Source organism: Polypterus senegalus, chromosome 14 (genome assembly GCF_016835505.1).
Source record: "Polypterus senegalus isolate Bchr_013 chromosome 14, ASM1683550v1, whole genome shotgun sequence".
Classification (NCBI taxonomy): Eukaryota; Metazoa; Chordata; class Cladistia; order Polypteriformes; family Polypteridae; genus Polypterus; species Polypterus senegalus.
Genome location: NC_053167.1, coordinates 29,106,918 through 29,132,203, shown reverse-complemented (window position 1 = coordinate 29,132,203; position 25,286 = coordinate 29,106,918). Strand labels below are relative to the sequence as shown.

Below are 25,286 nucleotides of genomic sequence, written 5' to 3'. Positions count from 1 at the left end.
ACTTAATTTCTGCTACTCAAAATGCTTTTCAGTATCTTGTGTGGCCCCCACGAGCTTGTATGCATGCTTGACAACGCCGGGCATGCTCCTAATGAGACGACGGATGGTGTCTTGTGGCATTTCCTCCCAGATCTGTATGAGGGCATCCCTGAGCTGTTGTACAGTCTGAGGAGCAACCTGGCGCGCTAATGGACCAAACATAATGTCCCACAGATGTTCTATTGGGTTTAAGTCAGGGGATCGTGAAGGCCATTCAATTGTTTCAATTCCTTCATCCTCCAGGTACTGCCTGCATACTCTTGCCACATGAGGCCGGGCATTGTCGTGCATTAGGAGGAAACCAGGACCTACTGCACCAGCGTAGGATCTGACAATGGGTCCAAGGATTTCATCCTGATACCTAATGGCAGTCAAGGTGTCTTTCTCTAGCTTGTAGAAGTCTGTGCGTCCCTCCATGGATATGCCTCCCCAGACCATCACTGACCCACCACCAAACTGGTCATGCCGAATGATGTTACAGACAGCATAACATTCTCCATGGCTTCTGCAGACCCTTCAACGTCTGTCACATGTGCTCAGGGTGAACCTGCTCTCATCTGTGAAAACACAGGGTGCCATTGGTGGACCTGACAATTCTGGTATTCTATGGTAAATGCCGATCGAGCTCCACTGCGCTGGGTTGTGAGCACAGGGCCAACTAGAGGACGTTGGGCCCTCAGACCACCATCAAGAAGTCTGTTTCTGATTGTTTGGTCAGAGACATTCACACCAGTGGCCTGCTGGAGGTCATTTTGTAGAGCTCTGGAAATGCTCATACTGTTTGTCCTTGTCCAAAGGAGCAGATACCAGTCCTGCTGATGGGTTAAGGACCTTCTATGGTCCTGTCCAGCTCTCCTAGACTAACTGCCTGTCTCCTGGAATCTCCTCCATGCCCTTGAGACAGTGCTGGGAGACACTGCAAACCTTCTGGCAATGACACACATTGATGTGCCATCCTGGAGAAGTTTGATTTTCTGTGCAACCTCTGTAGGGTCCAGGTTCCGCCTCATGCTACCAGTAGTTACACTGACCATAGCTAAATGCAAAACTAGTGAAAAACAGTCAGAAAAGATGAGGAGGGAAAATGTCAGTGGCTTCCACCTGTTAAGCCATTCCTGTTTTGGGGGTCATCTCATTGTTGCCCCTCTAGTGCACCTGTTGTTAATTTCATTAACAGCAAAGCAGCTGAAACTGATTAACAACCCCCTGTGCTACTTAACTGACCAAATCAATATCCCAGAAGTTTCATTGACTTGATGCTATACTCTGATTAAAAAGTGTTCCTTTAATTTTTTGAGTAGTATATATATATATATATATATATATATATATATATATATATATATATATATATATATATATATATATATACATATACACACACACGGTGTGGCAGAAAAGTAATGAGACTGATTTTTATTTATATAAAGTTTTATTTATATATATATATATATATATATATATATAGATAGATATGACAACAACACTCATATCAATGACAAAACAATTAAATTAACAATCATCTTACGCTATTTTTAAAATGTTCCCTTTTCTTTTCATAACTTCAACACACTACTTCTCCGCTGTATTCTGCTAGCTATATATATTCTGCTAGTATATATATATATATATACACACACACACACGCAAACTATCACAGTGTAAAAGACCATAAACTTGTTCCAAATCAACAAAGCACACACAAGATAAGGAGAACTGAACACTCATGATCAATCAAGTATCTTTTCAAGTTCAAAAGAGCTGGCCCATTATTCCATAAACTAATTTGGATTTTCTACAGATGCACCGATCAGGTTTCTTAAGAGCCAATATAGATCACCGATATCATGTTACTGGATTGGCAGATTCCGATTTTATTTCCCTTTACCTCTTTAAAAACCTTTTACACTAAGCTCCTGCATAACCCGGCATGTTCACATTAACGTGATAACTTTGGTATTTTATTATTAAACTATAGATCACAAATGTTACCTTTCCATTTTTATTAACACAATTAAATTCTGCAGGAAAATTGTTTAGAGATCATAACAATACTAAAATAAATAAAATTCCCTTAAAACATATTTTTAACTAATAAAATATGTGAATATTGAACCATAGTTATTGTATTAAACAAATAAATGCTCCTCATAATTACTAGCTGTCATTATATTTAATTTCTTCTGTAATATACATATGTGAAACAAAGCTAAATTAAAAAATTATTTTTCACAATTAGCCTAACCAAAAAATAATATTTATTCTCACACATTGATTGAATTGATATTTTCAGTTAAACACTGCTTAAATGTAAATATATATGCACTTATGGATTATAATCATTTTTAATCCTTAATTACACTAGAGCTTTTCTGATGTTAAAATATATATTCACTATACTTATACACAATTTTTCCCAGTGTACCAGCTAGACATTCCTAATTTTTAATGTGGAATAACATTTTAATAATACAGTACTTGTTTCTGTATACTGTATGACACCTCAAAACAATAATAAACACAATAGAAAACTTTAAAAAAGCAACACATCTATCAAATGTTCATAAGACGTTTATCAAGAAGAGAAAAGGCTAACAAGCTTATTAAGTTTAGAAATTAACCAAATTTTGCTGTTAAGCTCATATGCCTGTTCACTATGCAGCAATTTCAAATTCTTCTTAATCTCTTCTTTTTCTAATTGAAAATGTAAGCTGCTTTACACGACACAGGCTTGCTGACCAAACAAACTGAGACAAGCAGTGTCTGTTTTAATTACAGGACAAAATAAATAGGTCTAAATTCATTAAAATAGCTTTTCTTGCTGTTCATCTAACTGCACAGGACAACTCCTCTGATTTCTTTTTCTCAGTTTATTATTCAATTTTCTTTAATATAAAGACTTGTACTCCTATCTCCTCTCTCTTTGGTAAAGACTGCTTTACTGCCCTTGCAAAAGTTATGTACTCACTTAACTGCCTTGCATACAGGAGCACTGCAGCTAACATGCCATAAAGCTCAGAAAAAAAGATACTGAAAAAAATTTACTTATCACTGATCAAGTCTTTTGTAGTGAAAAATCAACTGTTTTAGATTGTCAGCCAATCAATTGGAGTATCACTAGTATGTACCTATTTAGTGTTTTGCTACATGCATCAATATCAGTGGTGTAATGTTATGTTAAAAAACATATTTTAGAAAAAAAACAATTGAGTTTCATTAAACAAATTTTACAGAAAAAAATATTTAAAGTACCATAATACTTCAAGCAACACTGTACACTCTCATTAAACTATTTTATTAGAAAGAGAAAAGTAAAGCAACAAGTGATGTACTTCTCATTATTTTCCTATTTTCAGCCCTTGAAAAACACAGAGAAAAATAACATTCCTTACCTGTGTATTTCACTAGAGTGCGCCCGGTGGATATCTCCCAAAGTTTGGCCACTGAATCCTTACCACTAGACAAAATGTATTTGGAGTTCTTGGAAAAAATTGCAGAGCAGACCTCTGCTCCATCATGTGCCTTCTCAAATGTGGCAACACATCGATTGGAGACTCCATCCCAGAGCTTGATGCTGCCATCTTTGCTACATGTAACATAACTGTTGGCAGTGGGGTTGTAACTGACGCCACTGATTGTGTCTGTGTGCTGATCACGGGGATTTGAGGAAACATAGCACTGGAAAGTATTCACATCATATAACCGTAGTGTTGGGTGCTGAGTGCCCACTAGTAAAAAGTCACCTGAAGGATGGAAGGAGATTGATCGCAGCATTTCAGCTTCCTAGTTGGAAAGGTAGAGACAAAAGCAATAAACAACCTAAGAATTACCAGTTTTCTAGTTATAATATTTTAACACACATTTTACAGTTACTATCTTAAACAACACAGTGTTAGGTATTTAAATATGAGGCAATGCTAAAATGTGCAGTGCATAATCTGTTGGAATCCAAATACATATTGTTAGGCAAATAGAAATAAAATGTCTATCAAGTACTAGAACTAAAGTTTTTCTTTTAAACAAACAGTCAACACCTTAAATAGATGAACACTGCTACAAAATGAGTCATATAACATTGTACAAAACGTTTAGAAGATAGCACTATAAATTACTATAAAAATTGACTGTGTGTCACTTATGGGCATATCTGCATTGTGTTTCACAATCCTTATCCTATGGAGGCAGAGCAAGCACTTTATTTTTCACAGAATTGCCATTTAATCTAATCGAAAAACAAAAGCTAAACTTAAATGAGTCACATAAACTAAAAACTGAGGTAAGTCACTGATAGTAGGAAATAAATACAAATAGTCACAATTTCATGAAACTAAACTGAAAATGAACTGGAAAACAAAAACAGAACAGAAATAACAAAACAAAATGGAGCTATAACAACACTGGCTATTGGGACAGTTACTGTTTTGACTCTGCAACCTGCCCCTAGGAAATGGCTTCTAGTTAAATTTAGGGGTGATTTTACTTATTTATTTATTTATTTTTTATTGTAATCATTCCATAGAAATAGATACATTTTTACAAAAAATAGGATTGAAAACAAATCAACCCCACCCCTGAGAGAGAGAGCATGACCAACGAAGTAAAACCTAAAGCTTGTAAAAATACATAAATTGATGAGTTTAATAGGTGAATAAAAATAAATGGAGAAGAAAAAGAAATGGGAAGAGAATCTATTTCCTCAGTGCTTTAAGAGCTTATTCTAAAATATTATTGATTAGATCCTGCCAGGTTTTGAAAAAGTTCTGTACAGATTGTCTAAGTGAGAATTTTATTTTTTCCAATTTCAAATAATATAAAACATCAGTTAAACACTGACTTAAAAGAAGCGAGTTAGGATTCATCCAGTTTAGCAAAATAAGTCTGCATGCCAATAGTGTATTAAAGGCAATCACAGTTTGTTTGTCCTTCTCCACTTTAAGCACATCTGGAAGAACACCAAACACAGCTGTTAATGGGTTAGGAGGGATTGTGACACCAAGGCTGGCTGAAAGGCACTTAAAAATTTTGGTCCAGAATGATGTTAATTTGGTGCAGGCCCAAAACATGTGACCCAGTGAGGCTGGTACTTGATTGCAGCATGCACAGGTTGGATCTTGCCCTGGAAACATTTTGGACAGTTTTAAGCGAGACAGATGTGCTTGATATATAATTTTGAGTTGAATAATTATATGCTTTGTGCATATGGAGCTCGAGTGAATTCTCTGCATTGCTACCTTCCACTCCTTTTCTGATATGTTGAGTGAGAGATCCTTTTCCCATTGTCCTCTTTGATCTTTGAAAGGGAGGTACTGTAAAATATTTTTATATATTGTAGAAATGCTGTCTGAGTCTGAGCAATATTTTTTTCGGCATAGAGGAAGGTGGGAGATGAGGGAAATCAGGCAGGTTCTGTTTAACAAAATTTCTGATTTGAAGATAGTGAAAGAAATGTGTTGTTGGAAAATTAAATTTGGAATGTAATTGTTCATAGGATGCAAAGATGTTGTCTATATAAAGATCTCCAAGCAATTTAATCCCAAATGTTTTCCAGATATTAAAAACTGCATATGTTTGCGAGGGTTCAAAAAGGTGGTTCTCATGCAGAGGTGCCACAGATAAAAGATTCTCCATCTTAAAAAGCTTCCTACATTGGTTCCATATTCTGAGTGAGTGAAGCACAATTGGGTTGTTAGTATATTGGCAATAACTTGCATTTATAGGGGCACAAAGCAGGGACTATAAAATAGTACTGCCGGATTTTATTTCTATTGTGCTCCAAGCCTGTGTATGTTCATCTATTTGTGTCCAGGTTTTTATAGCTTGTATGTTCGTTGCCCACTAATAAAACTGAAACTTAGGTAGATCCATACCACCTTCTGCCTTAGGTCTTTGTAGGGTCGCTCTTTGCATACGTGGATGTTTTAAGTTCCAAATAAATGAGGCTATGGCTGAATCTAATTGCTTAAAAAATGATTTATTGATGTATATTGGAATGTTTTGAAATAAACAGAGAAGCTTAGGAAGGATATTCATCTTAACAACGTTAATTCTTCCAGCTTGAGTGAGATGAAGGGTTGACCATCTATGCAAGTCTTGCTTAATTTTTTCCATACAGATGGTGAAATTTTGTTGATAAAGAGCTTTATGTTTACTTGTGATATTTACTCCTAGGTATTTAAACTGATCTGCAATGATAAAAGGGAAGGTGCCCCATCTAATACTGAATGCTTTAAAATTCACTGGAAAGAGCACACTTTTATTCAAATTAATTCTGAGACCAGAAATCTTTTGAAATTCTGTAAGTGCTGTTAAGACTGAAGGCACAGTATTTTGTGGGTCTGATATATACAGTACCATATCACCTGCATATAGAGAAATTTTCTGTTCAAATCCTTCTCTGATAATCCAATTTATCTGATAAGCATTTCGACAGTGAACTACCAGTGGTTCAATGGCAAATGCAAAAAGTAGTGGTGACAGGGGTAATCCTTGTCTAGTACCAGTCTTACTTCCTATGCAGGCTTAAGCTCTACTTACTTATCTGATCTTATCAATACACACATTCTACAGCACGTTATAATCTCAAAATTCCTGTCTAATAAAGATTTCATTATTAATAAAATAACACTGTGGAATGGTTTGCCTGTTTCTGTAACAGATGCCATATTTGTCTCAGCAATTAAATTGAGGCTGAAAACTCACTCACGTTCATTACTCAAGTCTGTCATCCTTGAATTTGTGTGTCTATGTATGTAAATGATATATGGTTTAATATTTTTGGTCATTGCATTAAAGCTAGATTCTTGTGCAATCTTTATTCAATGAAAGGTGCTACATATAAATAAAATGAACTGAATGAACCCACACTGGTGGATACCTGTCCATGAACACAGTTGGAACTCACATGGGTATTTCCTGTAAAACAAGCAACCAGGCATGTCAGGCATTGTTACACAAACAGAAGGGTCAACCAGCAATCATAAATGATACTGACCACATAATTACCCTGTCTATTGAAGTTCTTATGTTATGTGATTTGAGAATACAGTCTGAATCACTCTGTAGATCACATTACCGCTATACTTAAATCCATGAAATGATCAACTGAAAGCAAAGTCTAGGCTGCTTGAGCTAGGCTTCCGTTCAGAAGCATTCAGAGATGGAAATGGTCAATGAAAGAGATCATTTAAAATATTTAGAATGATGTCCTGCCCATGTGACTTGTTGGCACAAAGTTTCAGGCATTGCCTTATGATGAATGGAAAGCACAACATTTCAGCAGATGATAGAACAGGATGACTCAGGCGGTTGTCATGTTCTGTCATTTGACATACTAGCCTTCACAAACTTACCTGATGGCCCAAAAGCATCTATATATATATAATTCACTAAGGCAAGACACCCATGGAAAGGCAAGACAACCATGAAAAGCACGCCGGAAGGGGCGTGGATTCAGTAAGCCGCCGACAAGTGAGACACCTATGGCGCACACAGGAAGGAGCCACTCCCATCAACTCCAAGACCATTGGATATGACAACTCACAGGGCCTCCCCCACCAACTCGGATGCGAGGACACAGAAAAAATGGCGTCATTTATATTCGTCTGTCGTAAAGGCCACATGCAGTGCAGGTCAGGTTAATGTCATGTGCATGTCATGCACCTCCGAGCTACGTTGACTGTTCATAGAGGCATGTTTCTCACGGAGGTGAATCGCCATATGCAGCGTGTGAAACGGCTTGTGAGGGGTATCCCATGGGATCCTTAAAACAATCCTTTACAACTGAGGTTAAAGCACAATGAAGTAAGCAGTCTTTAAAAACCGAGTTTTTGGTTAGGACGCACGACCGCTTGCACCATAGCAAACTGTTTTACATGCTACATACAGCAATTCGCATCCGCGACAAACATGCGTCATCTTAGATGCTCCTGCAGGAACACGGAAGACGTTTCCCTGCCCACCAACAGTCCTCTTTCACCGACCGGCGTCTACCCTCGCTCTCTAGGCATTCACACTGCCTGCCCATTTGCCCTGACGCAAAAACTGACCGACCACCCAGTTAGTCACTTTCGTCTGTGGTAAGAGTCCACATGCACATCTGAGCCACGCGGCGTTTGTTATGCCACGGGTTCACTATTGTGTTGTATTTTGCTCTCTCCAGAGTTCCATCTTTTCATTCACTTACTGTTGTATTCTCACACCAACCCGTTTTAGACATCCGTGTCTTTCCAGAAGTGTTTAGCATTCAATAAATAATTATGCATGAGATTGACCGTCTGTCTACCCAGCACAGAGAGGCGTGGGTAAGCCGTTGAACCCCATTCGGGCTGCAAGCCATGGAATTCCCACTAAGTGTGACTCATACGCTCCCACTTATTATGTCCCTACCCTTTGTGCACACCCCCCCTCCTACCGTGGTCGGGTATCTTGGTGGATTATATATAGAAAAGCAGCCAAAACCGAGGGGTATCCCATGGGGTCCTTAAAACATTCCTTTACAACTGAGGATAAAACACAATGAAGTAAGCAGTCTTTAAAAACCGAGTTTTCAGTTACAACGCATGACCGTGTGCACCATAGCAAACTGTTTTACACGCTACATACAGCAATTCGCATCCGCAACAAACATTCGTCTTCTTAGATGCTCCTACACTTATTTCACACTCCCCTCCCACCTTGCTACTACCATGGTCGGGTGTCTTGGTGGATTATATATAGAAAGGCAGCCAAAACCGCACAAAATGAAAAGTCTAGAGTTCCATCTTTTCATTCACTTTCTGTTGTATCCTCAAACCCTCCCTTTTTAGACAACTGTGTCTTTCCAGAAGTGTTCAACAATCAATAAATAATTATGCGGCATTTGTTATGCCACGGGTTCACTATTGCGTTGTATTTTTCTCTCTCCAGAGTTCCATCTTTTCATTCGCTTACTGTTGTATTCTCACACTAACCCGTTTTAGACAACCGTGTCTTTCCAGAAGTGTTCAGCATTCAATAAATAATCATGCATGACATTGAGCGTGTGTCTACCCGGCGTCGGTAAGCCGCTGAACCCCATTCGGGCGGCAAACTGTGGAATTCCCACTAAGTGCAACTCATACGTTCCCACTGGTTGCGTCCCAACCCTTTGTAAACACCCCCCTCCCACCTCGCTACTACCGTGGTCGGGTGTCTTGGTGCATTATATATAGAAAAACAGCCAAAACCGCACAGAGCAATGAAAAGTCTACGTCAGTCACAGGTACATCTGGACTGTGTAAAGACGACTCCTCAAGTGACGAGTTGGAGGTGGGCACATGAGCGGGCAGTGCATACTGAACGAGAAATCAGCAGACTAGCATGACAGGCGGAGCTAAATGGACGTCCTTCTCTCCTCCCGTTCCACACTCCGCGCCATGCACCCCCATCCCTCCGTCTGGCAGGAGAAGGCGCGAGGACGGTTCGCCAGTTTTCAGTCATGGACGATGTGTTGGTTCATTCCGCGCATTGTTACAATGTTGCTTTTTTTGCTGATTTATTACATTACCGATTTTTCAAATGTTAATTTTCTCCCTGTGCTTAAAAATCATTAAAAAACCGGCCTGACTATGTGGTGTATGGTACGTCGCGGGTTGGCTATTTTTTCCATAATTACTGTTGTCAGCACCTTTTAAATCTGTGTCAATATCTCTTGACAAATGACCTGACCTCAAAACACCACTGCTCAAACAAACTCCTTTTCACTTGCACATACGAGTGAAGAATTAGTCATTAAGGAATGTGTGGAGGGGTTGCCGCCATTGTTGAAGTTATCATATTCCAACCCAGTCTAGTTATCCATTTTGGCAAGCTGATGCTTGGCCTTCCTGGAGCAGTAGTGATGAAATAGATATGCAAAATTCACTACCTATATATGCATATTTGGTCATGATGACCTCTTATTAGGGTTGGGAATCACTAGACATCTCATGATTCAATGAAATAACATTCAGGAAGCCATGATGTGATTATAAAGTGATTCTTAGGACATCTCAGTTTTTTTTGTTTTAAATATATGTATGATTTTTTTTTCTTACTGTATAACCTATTTTTGCTATTAAAACAAATATTACTCATCATGAACAATATGATTGTTTTAATTTTTATTATTAATACAATACAATAATAAAAGAATGTGCTAACTGGCATTTTGCACCAAGTATAGGCACATTTTCCAGGATTGAATATAGTCAAAAGACAAAGAAAGGTGTGACTACTTGTAGCATTGAATTTTTACATTTTAATGTGAATATCAGCACACCCTACATTACTTAATGAAACATAAAAGGCACCCCAATTATCCATCCATCCATTATCCAACCCGCTATATCCTAACTACAGAGTCACGGGGGTGTGCTGGAGCCAATCCCAGGCCAACACAGGGCGCAAGGCAGAAGCACCCCAATTATTTTTGCATTTTACTGCATTTTCTTTACTGATTTTGAGCACTTGGGAAACATGGTCAATACAAACAATTAGAGAGCGATACTTTGGCCTGGGATTATATCTGGGTATTAGATTAGTTGGAATACATAAACACAATAAACACACCTCCATTGTCTGCATTGTGTCCGAAGAAAGATCGTATCAAGAGGATGCCTTTATAGTGCTCTTGCACTGTAAAATTAGTGTATTTGATCATTGGTAACAGGGCAATGCAACTCATTTATCTCATTTATCAGTTTCTCACCATCTCTGTATGTGGTTATATCTTTTTTAAAAAAAATGTGATTAACTGCTATCTGATCACGAGAGAAAGAGAAGTTCTGAGCATGAGTTTGGTGCTAGGCTTGCTCAGAATGACTTTCTTATGCAAGCTATATTACTTGAAATGTGCTACATTTGTAAGTTTGTAAGGTACTTTGAATGTTTTTATGTATTTTTGTCTACTTTTTGTTTTCTTTTTAATATTTTCACCGTTTTTCACCCAAAATAAAAACAAAAATGATACATTTCATTTTTTTGTCTGTTGTTTTGTGGTCTGTCATTCTGATTAATAGTTTGTTCACATCATAGTTTTTACATTTGAAATGTTTTGAACGTGTACATCTAACAATTCATGTCCGAGTCCATATAAAAGTTCAATCATTAAATTTTTTCCATTGACATGGAATCTGTGAAAAGAGAATTGCTTTACATTTAAGAAAAATTGTTGTCTCACCCCTACCTCTCATGCTAGTTTTCATATACAATGAACTACTGATCTTGGGTGCAACTCTTACTGTACCATAGACAACAGCTTACATTGCCAAGTATCCACTTATGTTGTATTTAAAACTCTCTAAACCAGTGCTTCCCAAACACGGTCCTGGGGGCTCACTGTGGCTACAGGTTTTTGTTCCAACCAGATTCATAATCAGTGACAACACTTGATAACATTGATCTCGTTTAATTAGCTGGTATTTTTTTTCTCTTATTCTACATTCACAAAAGCACAGCAGCATGATTGTTACATGTATAAGACATTCAGAAATATTTCTGCTTTTGCTATAGATTTAAATGCTTAACTCTCTTTTGTTGATTTCATTATATTTTTCCCTTTCTCTGTGCAGTTTTTCCCCTTCATTGTATCTTATTAATGACAATTAAAAATGAGCAGAGCTGACACCCAGGCAAACAATACTGAATAGTCAAAGGCTACAACTACTTTAGTGTTAGACCCACTAAATAGTAAATAATGGATTAATTAATCAATTAGAACACCTGGAAAGTAAAATGAAAATCAAGATAAAAACAATATTGTTAAAAAGAAAAAAAAAATGCATTATTCACATATAACTGCTTGGTACATTTAATTTTTTTTTTTTAACCAAACTTAGTTTTCTAATTTCTAGATTGTTCCCAAAACACAAAACTTGGGAAATAACACATCACTTAATTAGCCTAGGATTCCAATTAAAAACAGAAGCTGGTTGGAACAAAAACCTGCAGCCACGGTGGGTCCCCAGGACCGAGTTTGGGAAGCACTGCTCTAAACTGTTCCTCTATTAATAACTAATACCATCCTTTTAAAAAAATCTCTGTCCATTCTATGAGTATGTATAAGCAGAAGACTAGCATTGTACCTGTATGTACTTAAAAGCTCTCTTTGCAGAAGGTTTGGAGTAATCAAAGAGCTTGAGAGTGTAGTCACGAGAACCTGATGCCAGAATCTGCTCAGTGGGATGGAAAGCTAAGCAGGTCACCTCGTCCACGTGGTCATAAAGTGTGCGGATAACAGGGTGATTTTCCATATTCTGCTGGGCTGTCTCATTCATCATCACCTGGAATAGTGAAATTAAAAAGTCTATATCAGAAATCAAAACAGCTATTACTCATAAAACCATATAACCAGTACCACTATATTTACTAGTACAAGGCAGAAAACATAAAAAAGCACAATGTGTAAGAAAACAAAAACCATAAAGAAAGCCAAAGTTAAAGAAGCATGGACAATTAAGATAGGCAAGATATAAGGGACAAAATACTGAAAAAGAATCAAGATAAACAGGCCATGCTTAACCAACTGCAAACAATGCCTTTATTACAAAGTTTGTACATTACAAATATTTAAAACTATAATAGTGTTCCTCGCCATTAGTGACCGCACCTACATATTTCATCTATGTCAAAGCAATTTACATCTTTCATAAATTTAGAAAAAAAAAGTTACTGGATTAATAAGCCAAAAAAGGTGTATACAGTGGTGCGAAAAACTATTTGCCCTCTTCCTGATTTCTTATTCTTTTGCATGTTTTGAATGTTTCTGATCATCAAACACATTTACCATTAGTCAAATATAACACAAGGAAACACAAAATGCAGTTTTTAAATGATGGTTTTTATTATTTAGGGAGAAAAAAAAATCCAAACCTACATGGCCCTGTGTGCAAAAGTAACTGCCCCCTGAACCTAATAACTGGTTGGGCCACCCTTAGCAGCAATAACTGCAATCAAGCATTTGCGATAACTTGCAATGAGTCTTTTACAGCGCTCTGGAGGAATTTTGGCCCACTCATCTTTGCAGAATTGTTGTAATTCAGCTTTATTTGAGGGTTTTCTAGCATGAACCGCCTTTTTAAGGTCATGCCATAGCACCTCAATTGGATTCAGGTCAGGACTTTGACTAGGCCACTCCAAAGTCTTCATTTTGTTTTTCTTCAGCCATTCAGAGGTGGATTTGCTTGTGAGTTTTGGGTCATTGTCCTGTTGCAGCACCCAAGATCACTTCAGCTTGAGTTGACGAACAGATGGCCAGACATTCTCCTTCAGGATTTTTTGGTAGACAGTAGAATTCATGGTTCCATCTATCACAGCAAGCCTTCCAGGTCCAGAAGCAGCAAAACAACCCCAGACCATCACACTACCACCACCATATTTTACTGTTGGTATGATGTTCTTTTTCTGAAATGCTGTGTTCCTTTTACGCCAGATGTAACGGGACATTTGCCTTCCAAAAAGTTCAACTTTTGTCTCATCAGTCCACAAGGTATTTTCCCAAAAGTCTTGGCAATCATTGAGATGTTTCTTAGCAAAATTGAGACGAGCCTTAATGTTCTTTTTGCTTAACAGTGGTTTGCGTCTTGGAAATCTGCCATGAAGGCCGTTTTTGCACAGTCTCTTTCTTATGGTGGAGTCGTGAACACTGACCTTAATTGAGGCAAGTGAGGCCTGCAGTTCTTTAGACGTTGTCCTGGGGTCTTTTGTGACCTCTCGGATGAGTCGTCTCTGCGCTCTTGGGGTAATTTTGGTCAGCCGGCCACTCCTAGGAAGGTTCACCACTGTTCCATGTTTTTGCCATTTGTGGATAATGGCTCTCACTGTGGTTCGCTGGAGTCCCAAAGCTTTAGAAATGGCTTTATAACCTTTACCAGACTGATAGATCTCAATTACTTCTGTTCTCATTTGTTCCTGAATTTCTTTGGATCTTGGCATGATGTCTAGCTTTTGAGGTGCTTTTGGTCTACTTCTCTGTGTCAGGCAGCTCCTATTTAAGTGATTTCTTGATTGAAACAGGTGTGGCAGTAATCAGGCCTGGGGGTGGCTACGGAAATTGAACTCAGGTGTGATACACCACAGTTAGGTTATTTTTTAACAAGGGGGCAATTACTTTTACACACAGGGCCATGTAGGTTTGGATTTTTTTTCTCCCTAAATAATAAAAACCATCATTTAAAAACTGTATTTTGTGTTTACTTGTGTTATATTTGACTAATGGTTAAATGTGTTTGATGATCAGAAACATTTTGTGTGACAAACATGCAAAAGAATAAGAAATCAGAAAGGGGGCAAATAGTTTTTCACACCACTGTAGATTCTAGCAGTTTTGTTGTGTCCCACACTAACCTGTGCTCTATGAATGACAGAGCCTTCAGCTCTACTGCATTCAAACTTAAAATTACCACCCTAAATTGATATGATAAGCTTATCAATTCATTCTTTTAAATAACAACTTAAAACCTGTTTGTTCAGGAAGGCACTTAACGTACCCTGACATTTGGTTCCTTCTATCAGTTTAACCTCTTTGTGCAGCTGGTCAGGATGATTTGTGTTTGGATCAGAAATTATTTGTTGATGGTTTACTTGTAATATTGGTTCTTTGTACTTTATTCTATTTCAATGCTTTGCATGTCAGGTATTTATTTTTAATTAGTGTTTTATGTGGATATTATTTGTACCCAATATTGTAATTGCCCTGCCGTTCTTTCAGATTTTCTATTAAGCACTTTGAGCTTTGAGGAAGGGTGCTATATAAATAAAATTTATTATTATAAAGCATATATTTATGGTTTATGACTTTTTTTACATTAATCTCTATGGCGGTTTGAATACATATTTAAAGTTGCATACAAATTATGGTCTGCATTACTGTGCTTAAAAGACTCCTGGAGTTTTGTGTGAAAGAAAATAAATTTTGTCTATCAATACAAAATGTGATTCTTTCAGGAAATGAGCAAAGAAATCACAAATACTATTTTAGGACAGAATAAGGATGTAGTTTATTTATCACCAAGAACTAGTACAAAGGGAAGCTTTGTAGTCTCTGGATATTAATTCGTAAAATTTCTACAATACTCTAGCTAACTGACTACATTTTCAAACCAGTTAAAAAAATAGATATGAACAGCCCAAAACAACTCAGAAAAATCATATTATTACTAATTATTACTCTCATTTCATAAGTATAAAAAGGTTGGATAACCTTGCTCTTTCAGATCTGGAACAATTTGTATTGTATTGTACTGTAATATTTCCATAACTCAAACGACAACCTAAAACAAATCCCAGTTAACTGAATTTTGCTATATCATGGAATTACTTTCTTGGAAGGTTGGTGTCCTTCAACATCTGCAGTAAGATGCTGCAGATGTTCTACCAGATGATTGTTGCGAGTGCCCTCTTCTATGCGGTGGTGTGCTGGGGAGGCAGCATAAAGATGAAGGACGCCTCACGCCTGGACAAACTTGTTAAGAAGGCAGACTCTATTGTAGGAGTAAAGTTGGACAGTTTAACATCTGTAGCTGAGCAACGGGCATTAAGCAGACTCCTGTCAATCATGAAGAATCCACTGCATCCACTGAACAGTGTCATCTCCAGACAGAGGAGTAGCTTCAGTGACAGACTTTTGTCACTGTCTTACTCCACTGACAGACTGAGGAGATCGTTCCTCCCCCACACTATGCAACTCTTCAATTCCACCCAGGGGAGTAAATGCTAACGTTACTCAAAGTTATTGTCTGCTTTTACATGCATTTTTATTACTATTTAATTTAATAGTTTTTTTGTATCAGTATACTGCTGCTGGATTATGTGAATTTCCCCTTGGGATTAATAAAGTATCTATCTATCAATCTATCATAACATAATCAAAGCTGTGGTTTTTAAGAGGAGGCAGAATCTGCTGCATTAATCTATAATTCTGCTGTGATATGCTTCGCCCCTTATGACAATTTTTCAGTATACAGGGTCATTACTGCCACATGTGTAGAGTAAATTCTTACTTTCATGCACCAATCAATGTGCAACACATCACCACTTTCTTGCACTGCAATTAGCGAGTAGATAAATTCAGAGCCACAAATGTAATAAAGTTTATAAAAAAAATTAAAAATATAAAAAAGAACAGATAATAAACCTTAGATGACTAACAACTTACTCTCCTTCAGCAGAAGTGAAATGCTGCTTTTTTTAACTTGGCTAATGAAAGACACATTAAACGTGTTTGACTACTTAGCTCATTAAGACAATCAATAGCATTAACACAATCAAAACAAACCATATAATCAGGTCAACTTGTCAACAAGTACATGACCAGTAAACAAAACCATAAGCATTTCCTTAATTTGTATGAGATATTTTATGAGAAAAAACACATTCTATGAACACAATCTCAGAGGACAAGAGGGAAGCTTATATCACAAAATAAACAGCATAACACAGTATCTAAAATAACATTGAAAATCATTCAATCAGAAACTCACTTACTGTTGATTGAATCAGTTCCTTTTTTTCTAATCATGCCTTGCAACAGCTTTGTGTTGGAAAATAATATGCATATATGGGTATATATAAGAAAAACAGGCTCTGAGCTTTGCTTACATGTTTCAGCTTTACTCTTCATTTCAACTTCAAACAGAATTCTAAACAGTATGAATCCTTCCTGAGTGATTTTAATAGCTAGCATAGAAAATATATATCTGGGGAGATGAGCCCTCTTCCTGGGCATAGCAAAGACTAATTTTAGAAGAAGAGTACCTGTTAAGACTTTTATTTCTCAAATAAAACTGGGAAGGTTCAATAGTGGAAATGTCTTTTCTAGTCATTTCATTTATCACAGTTACTATCTACTCCAGTTTAATATTAGTGTTAGTAAGCTGGTTGTATTAGCTGGACCTGCATTGCTTGCACAGCTAGGGTGGACTGATGATAATGTGCTGCGCACTATTCAGTCTCTTCAAAATACTAAGGTGTGTAATCAATATTTTGCATACAATATGCATTTAAACTATTTTATACAAGATTTTGACAACCTGCAGTCCAACATCAAATTTTAACATTAACATTGTCGAACCTACTTATTCCAATTCAGGGTCACCAAAGCTTATGCTGGCAGAACTAAACACAAAGATGGAGCATACATACTGTAACTACTAACTCTATGTCAACCTTATTTAACCTAATATGTTGAAAAAAACAGTACCCAGACAGAGAAAAAACAACACAACAAGAATGGGAAGAAAGTGCAAACTTTACAAAGACAGGAACTTCACATAGGACTTAGGCCAATGATACTGGATTAATAAGGCAGAAGCACTAACCAATGTATTATCAAGCAACACTCAGTTTAAACATTTTTGGTTTAATAATTGTTAACATCTCTATCAACACTTCTCTAGTTGGGAAGCAAAACTCTTCTTTTAACAGCATTACTCATATTTAAAAGTGTCTATAAATGTGCAAACACACTGTAAAGCAGTTGGCTCTTACATAGAGAAGAACGACTAGTAGTATGACTACAAACTACACCTCTTTGGTTAATTTCACTTTGAGAATTAAGATGCACCTAGTAGAAACACATTTGTTTTCAAAAGGTCTTTAAATTATCACAAATGTATGACAAGTTATAGTTATGTTATGCATTTATAGCCAAAGTTACCATAAAGCAATTAAACACAAAAATATGAATTTGCTAGCAATTTAAAGAAGTGAAACTGAAGAGGTTTCAAGCTGGGAATCTATGGAGAAACAGTGCCCCACAGTGGAGAACAGTATTTTCTTTTCCTATGGAAAAAGGTTTCTTGCTTACCGTTTTATTTAATACCAAATGTCTGATCAGGGCCTCACTGATTTAGATTGTTCTGGCAATGTCCAGTATTATTAGCTTTTTTATGTCACACATATCCTGCCGGTATACAGTACCTTTGAACAGAAATTTGTACAACCTGGCAAACACATTTCAAGGTTGACAGAGCATTTCTGTGGATTCCAGTCTTTTCTTTTTTGTCACCACATTCTTCCTTGCAATCTGTAACCCCTCAATGCATGTTATGGAACTCTCTGGCCACTGCTTCTTACATGACTCACACTATTCACAAATTAAGAGAAGCCATAAATTCATGAAAATAAATGGGTAACTGTACAGTGCAATTTATTGCACACAATTATGTGCAATGCCTAGCAACAAGTCTAAATACAGCTCTCATCCACTGTTTAAGGAGGCAGCTAACCTGGATATATTTTGATTAGATGCCTCTAGTGCTAGAGTAAAAGTTTTCACAAGCTCTTCAAAAGCAGGCGAATGTCATTAAAAGGCACAGGATAAAAATGCTAATAACATTTTAATGTAAGGAGGAACATTTTTTCTTTTTTGCAATTATCCAGTAAATTCCTGCACTTTTCCTCACAATAACTACCTACGATAAAAAGAACAACCCATTAGCTACACAAATGCTGTGTGTTTTTTTCCTGCACACTTTTGTTGGCACACCATCAACTAATAATAATAAAGTTTTGGAAATGTTTGCATTCAGCCATCACTTCACTAAAATAAGTTTATTCAAACTTCATAGAATGATTACTCAATTAAAACAGTCCACTTGTGTATTAGACTCCATTCCTACAAATTTTTTCAAAAATGTTCTGCTACTTATCAACAACATTCTTGACATAGTAAACTGTTCATTAGATTCTTTCCCAGATTCTTTCAAAACTGATGTAAGTAAACCTCTGCTTAAGAAAAATAATCTTGATTGCTCTGCCTTAAACAATTAATTATAGGTCAATCCCCAATTTTCCATTTCTCATAAAATTCTAGAAAAAGCAGAAGTGATTATTTGAATAAAAATTTTATTCTTGATAAGCATCAGTCAGGTTTTAGATCAAATCAAGGTACTGAAACAGTTCTAGTGAGAAGCAAATAAAATATCTGTACTTGAGCGCAGTATTTCATATTATAGATCATGATATTTTTATAAACAGGCTTAGCCAGTGGGTAGGGCTTTCGGGTACTGCTTTAGGCTGGTTTAAATCATATATAACTGGAAAGAAATTCCTTGACAATTATGGGGATTGTACATCAAAAATACATGATATTCTATATGGTGTACTGCAGTGATCAATTTTGGCACCATTATTACCCATCCATCCATTATCCAAACCGCTATATCCTAACTACAGGGTAACAGGGTTTGCTGGTGCCAATCACAGCCAACAAAGAGCGTAAGGCAGGAAACAAACCCCGTGCAGGGCGCCAGCCCACCACAGGGCACACATTAGGGACAATTTAGGATCGCCAATGCACCTGACCTGCATGTCTTTGGACTGTGGGAGGAAACCGGAGCACCTGGAGGAAACCCACGCAGACAAGGGAAGAACATGCAAACTCCACACAGGGAGGACCCAGGAAGCGAACCCAGTTCTCCTAACTGCGAGGCAGCAGCGAAACTGCTGTGCCACCGTGCCGCCCCACCATTATTATTTTCACTCTAAATGCTTCCTTTAGGCCAGAAAATTTCAAAATAAAATGTAAATTACCATAGCTATGCTAATGACACACAGCTCTATTGATTAATTGCGCCTGATGGCCCAAAGACTCAAAACTCTTACTAGTAACAGAATGGATGAATATGAATTTCCTTAAACTAAAAAAGGGAAAAAGAGAATGTTTAGTTATTGACAGCAATAAACAAAGTTTGAATCTTAGAAACAAAATTAAGCTTGCCCAGTATGCAGCAACAAGAATTTTAACCAAAAGGATACAAAAACGAGCATTTATCCCCAATATCTTTACATTGGCTGCCAGTGTCCTTTAGAATTGATTTTAAAATACTTCTACTTGTATACAAGGATTTAAGCAATCTTGCCCCTACCTGCATCTCAGAATGCTTGCTTCCTTACACACCAAATCACAATCTTAGATCTGCAAATTCCGGTTTGCTTGTTATTCCTAGATTGAAGCATAAAAGAACTGGGGCCTCATGTATAACACCGTGCATAGAATTCACAATAAAACATGGCGCATGGACAAAAACAGAAATGTACCTATGCACATAAAAATCCAGATGCATAAATCTGTGTGAATGCCAATTTCCACGTTCTTCCACCACATACAGTAAATCCTGGTCAGCGTGAAATGTAACACACGTGGATGCTCCTGCCACCCCACCCCCCCTCCTCCTAGAATTGTGCCTCTTTGAATATGCAAATCTACATAAATAGACTCTTAAGTTTAGTGTCGTGTGAAAAGACAATGGCAAAAGCATGGGGAAAACAGAAGAATTTCAGCGAATACCAAGTGGAGGCAAAGAAAAACATACTATTTGTTGGTTTAAGCAGCGGTATAAACAACAAAAGAAAGTTGATGGAGTGACACAGAGTGGCGGAGGAACTTGAAAGTTCATGTTCAAAAAGTCGCACACTGCACTAAATTAAAAAAAAGAAGTGGTCAGATATCAAAGTTGCCGTGAAAAGAACAGTTGTAGCCCACCGTCTGAGTGTCATACAGAACCATATTAGGGTACAGAGAAAAGAAAAAAAGGGACACAAGTGGGAAAAAATGTCAACTTTAATCTCGTAGTTTATTTTGTTATTAATGTAGAACATCTTAAACTTCATTTTTAAATTGTTTCATTTACTAGTTTCTCAAATCCCATTGTAACTAAAGTAGCACGTTAAATATTCAATGTGTTCTCCTATGTACTCTGTGAATCACTATGTGCTTCTTACGCCGACAGGACACAGACTACTTTACATTCATGATATTACTGCTCTCTGAACCATTGAAAGATTTATACTTAATGTTTTCATGATAATAGGAATTAAAGCATGTATTAAACATGGGGGCATGGTGGTGCAGTGGTAGCGACGTGCTGGCGCCCCATCCAGATTCTTCCTGCCTCTTGCAAGATGCTTACTGTGCGGTGCGTGACCCTCAATGAAATAATTTATTACAGAAGTACTGCCTCTTTCAAACATACTAACCACCAATTCCTGTCCTTCCTTTTATTTCTCTAAGTAATCAATCCTCACACAATAAATTCTTTAATAAATGTAAAGCCATCCCTAAACTTAGAACATAGATTCTTCAAAACTTTTAAGGAACACTGAAATGTCTTCATAGTACATGTTTAATTATTCCATCCATCTATCCATCCAGGATCACGCCAGTTCCAGCAAACACACAGCGTGAGGCAGAAACAATTCCTGAACAGAGCGTTAGCTCACTGCCACAGCTGCACCACCGTGCCCACATGTTTAATATACATTATTTAAATGAAGTTAAAAATGTATCTGTATAATGTAATATTAAATATTTTACTGCATTTCATCTTAAAAATGATGCTAAGAGCTCTAAGAAGATGGCACTTGGAAAACTTAATCGACTTAGAAGATAGTCATCGTCACATCTTCTACTGAACTGAATTCCTTTACTGGTACAAAGAGATTCAATATGCAAATCCTTCATAAACTTCTTTTCCTATAAATAATAACAGTAATAATAATAATAATAAGATAAACAATGAAAAATATACAATATGAAAGCATAAGTACAATATAAATATACTTATAGTGCAGATAGTGAAATGGTTCATAAAGTGGCTCAGGTTGTGCAATATTACAACTGTAATGCAAGTTTAAAGTGAGGTAATTGTACGTATAAGTACAAACAGTTCTACCAGGAGCACTTGATGGAATGATTGAATACGTTAAGAGCTCTTGGAATGAATGTGCGTAGCTTAAAGGCTTAATATTTCAGAGACCTGTTCAGGCACACCAGTAAACCAATTGAAGGTCAAAGGAACAAACAATGTACACTAAAATATAAGAATTGCTTTATGAAAAATACTGAGATGGTCAAGTAAATAATGTACCAGAAGAAAGGTTGATGTAATATACAAAATGTACTGAAGGATGACTAAGAAATCAGCAGATGCCCTATAAACGAGAATGGACAGTTGTTATATACACAGAAATTTCAAGGGTGATGGCACAACTCAAAGGTATAAGAAGAATCAAAATATAACATACTTTTATTTTATATAAATCATTTGGGAGTAAACCAATGAACCAACCAGAGTAAAATGTATGCATTGACTGACACTGTGTGTAAATTCAACAGTTTATAAAACGAACCTCTATTCTTTGTTTCTCTGACCATTTTGCCCATGCTGCTATGCTGAAACAGGCTGCTTTTGAAGAATGCTCCCTCCAAGGCATTTTGCTGAGGAGTAATTAAAAGATGAACAGCTTTTCTCCTGTCTGATTACTGAACTGTCCTGTTGGAGGATGTTTCTTCCTTTAATAAGATGAGAAGGTTTGGCCCTCTACTCGCTTCGCTTGCCAACCCACCCGGCCTGCGCAATGCGCCAGCCACTTCACATCTCTGGCGCTCGCATATGTGGATTTCACTTTCACCAAACAACAAATCTTTTAATTCTTGCAGATACTTCTCTTCATTGGGAAGAAACATTACTGTTCCCTGATGGCAACACGAATTGGATGATCTACAAGTCTCCGACTTAAAGTTTAAATCCAAACAATATATTTGATTTCTTTTTGCTGTTCAGTCATTTCACCGAGTAATAATTTCTGTTTGTTTGCACTAATGCAATCTTTACTATCACTTCCTTGAGACATTCAAATTTTAGTACTTTCATTATATCTAACCTGCTCTGCATGCGTATTGCGCCAACGTTTTTGAATTCTTTACGATGTTCTACTTTGTCATCTACACTTTTGTCGTTTATTTCCAGCCCCGGGTGTGGTTAAATCTCTTGACACAAAGTCTCGTCTCGTAGGACATGAAAGTATCTCTCTGAAAAAGTTACATCTTATCCCAGTATTTTTTTTTTTTTATTATGATAGAGAGATGTTAAATTTCGACCACAGTATGCACCGTTTACATACGAGGCCCCTGGTGAGGCAGGGAATTTGGGATAATTTACCAATTTGAAATATGCCAGGCTAAATCATTTAAAAAAAAACAAAAAAACTTAAGAACACTTTTTTTTTCATATGGCTTTCCAATAATTACTGTATATCATAATATAGTGATATTATTAGAAGTTTAGCTCTTTAAAGTGTTAACAAGTACCCAGCATTAGTCCATTGCTTTCTTTTTATGTTTTTTGTCTCCCATCGTGGTGGACTTAAATGCCTTTTTAATCAACTGTGCCCAGTGAAGGGTGGGCAACCAACTGGCCTAGGTCATTCCGACTTGATGCTGAAACTGATTACCATCAGACCTAACTATTTGATTTGCTTGCTCCTGTCTTCCAACGTTTATTTTTCTCCTATGGCCCATCATAAGAGTTTTTTTGTTTTCCTGTCCTCCATGTCAGTTGGTCAACTTATATCTAGGAATCAAGAGGGGAAAAAAAACAAAAACAAAAAAACCTTCTACTACCTCAAACAACAGAAAAAATGGACTGTTTTGTTTGCCTTTATGTCTTTTCATTAACTTTAATAACATCAAAATGTTTCTACTCAATTGGTTGCCATGTCTATATGCCTATGTAAAATGTAGATATATAGTGTATATATTTATTTTTAAAAATATAAATTAAATCTGATTGTTCTATTGTCAACTTTAATGTACAAATATTTTAATTAAAAAACCTTTTTCTGATAGGAGTGAAGGTTTGTTTTGCATTTTAGTGGTTAAACTTTCCTTAATTCCGGTTGATTTTGTGTTTAGTATACCTACATTTATAAGAAATAATCAAATTAATAAAAATTCAACTGAATGTGGTATATCTTTATTTTTCTTGATTAACTTGTGGAAATTACGAGATGCAAGTAAATGTATGATAAGGTGCTATACAAATAAAGTTATCATCATTATTACCATCTTCCTATAGTCCACAGTGCTCAAACTATGCATACAACATGAAACATGAGAATCTGCACTCACAGACCAAAATTCATCAAGAAAGAAACTCTTAAGTGAAAGGTTAACTTCTTGTGGATAAAACAAAACATCAATTAGAAACACCTACAAAAGACAGTTATATGTAGGCAGCAATAATCTTCTTGTATACAGTTAAAAGTCAAAATGTTCCAACAAATAGACATTATTGCAAGCTTTAGTATTTAGGTTAGTCCAACCAAACTATAATAATCTATACTAATAAAAGGCAAAGCCCTCACTGACTGACTGACTCACTCACTGACTCATCACTAATTCTCCAACTTCCCATGTACAGTTGAGGCCAAAATTATTAGCCCCCCTGGAATCATGGAACATTTTCCTAAACTTCTTCCCAAAGTTTGCAACATTGATGAAACTTGATATAATCAAAACATCCACCAGTGCTATTTACTAGCTTTTGATACATTTTGTAATATAAAATATATTTTTAGTCTGGCTTTATATCAAATATAGTAAAAAATGGGGTGGTCAAAAATATTAGCCCCATGTTAATGTTTGCTTTCAAAACACACCTACACTAATTAACCAATCAGCTTTGAAACCACACCTGTGCAATCAATTGACTTCCTAACAACACTCAATCAGCATAAAAAGACTCCCAAGGAACAGGGCTCTTGAACACATGAGAGGGACTACTGTTACTGACCATGCCAAAGACAAAGGAAATCAGTCTGGAGCTCAGAAAGAAGATAGTAGAGGCTCATGATAAGGGGCAAGGCTACACTGCCATTTCCAAGCGATTCACAGTGTCTAGAACTGCTGTATGTTGCATCATTGCCAAGTACAAGAAGACAAATTCTCTTAGAAACAAACCTGGCCGTAAGCGCAAGATTTCAAGAACTCTGGAGAGAAAAATAGTCAGAGATGTCAGCAAGGAACCCCGGACATCTGCCAAGATGATTGTTGTTCACCTGGCCTCTTCTGGAGTTGATGTTTCAAGGAACACAGTTGTGAGGGCTCTTCACCGTGGTGGGCTTCACGGCCATCGTCCCAGAAGAACCCCTTTACTCAAAGAGCGCACATCACAGCCCGACTGAGGTTTGCCCGTGAACATTTGAAATGTAAAGATGATTTTGGAAGTCTGTGCTTTGGTCTGATGAGACTAAACTGGAACTGTTTGGGCACATGGATGTTGCTTATGTTTGGCGAAGAAAGGGACAGGCCTTCAACCCTAGGAACACAGTTGCCACAGTTAATCATGGTGGTGGGAGCATCATGCTGTGGGGCTGTTTTGCAGCCTCAGGCACAGGGAGCCTTGTTCTGGTGCATGGCATCATGAAAAAAGAAAATTATGTTGACATTCTGAGGGAGAATATGCAGAAAT

The 25,286-nt window shown here is 37.0% G+C and overlaps 1 protein-coding gene across 2 annotated transcripts in view; it reads right to left on the bottom strand.

The window, feature by feature from the left end:
* Positions 1 to 25,286, bottom strand: part of cstf1 (cleavage stimulation factor, 3' pre-RNA, subunit 1) — a 54,424-nt gene that overhangs the window by 16,731 nt on the left and 12,407 nt on the right. For both annotated transcript variants that reach the window (XM_039735225.1, XM_039735224.1), the window contains exons 4-5: positions 12,120 to 12,317; positions 3,432 to 3,822 (exon numbers count right to left, since the gene is read on the bottom strand). In XM_039735225.1, coding sequence (XP_039591159.1) covers positions 3,432 to 3,822; positions 12,120 to 12,317 — 589 coding nt within the window. The remainder of the gene's footprint in view (positions 1 to 3,431; positions 3,823 to 12,119; positions 12,318 to 25,286) is intronic.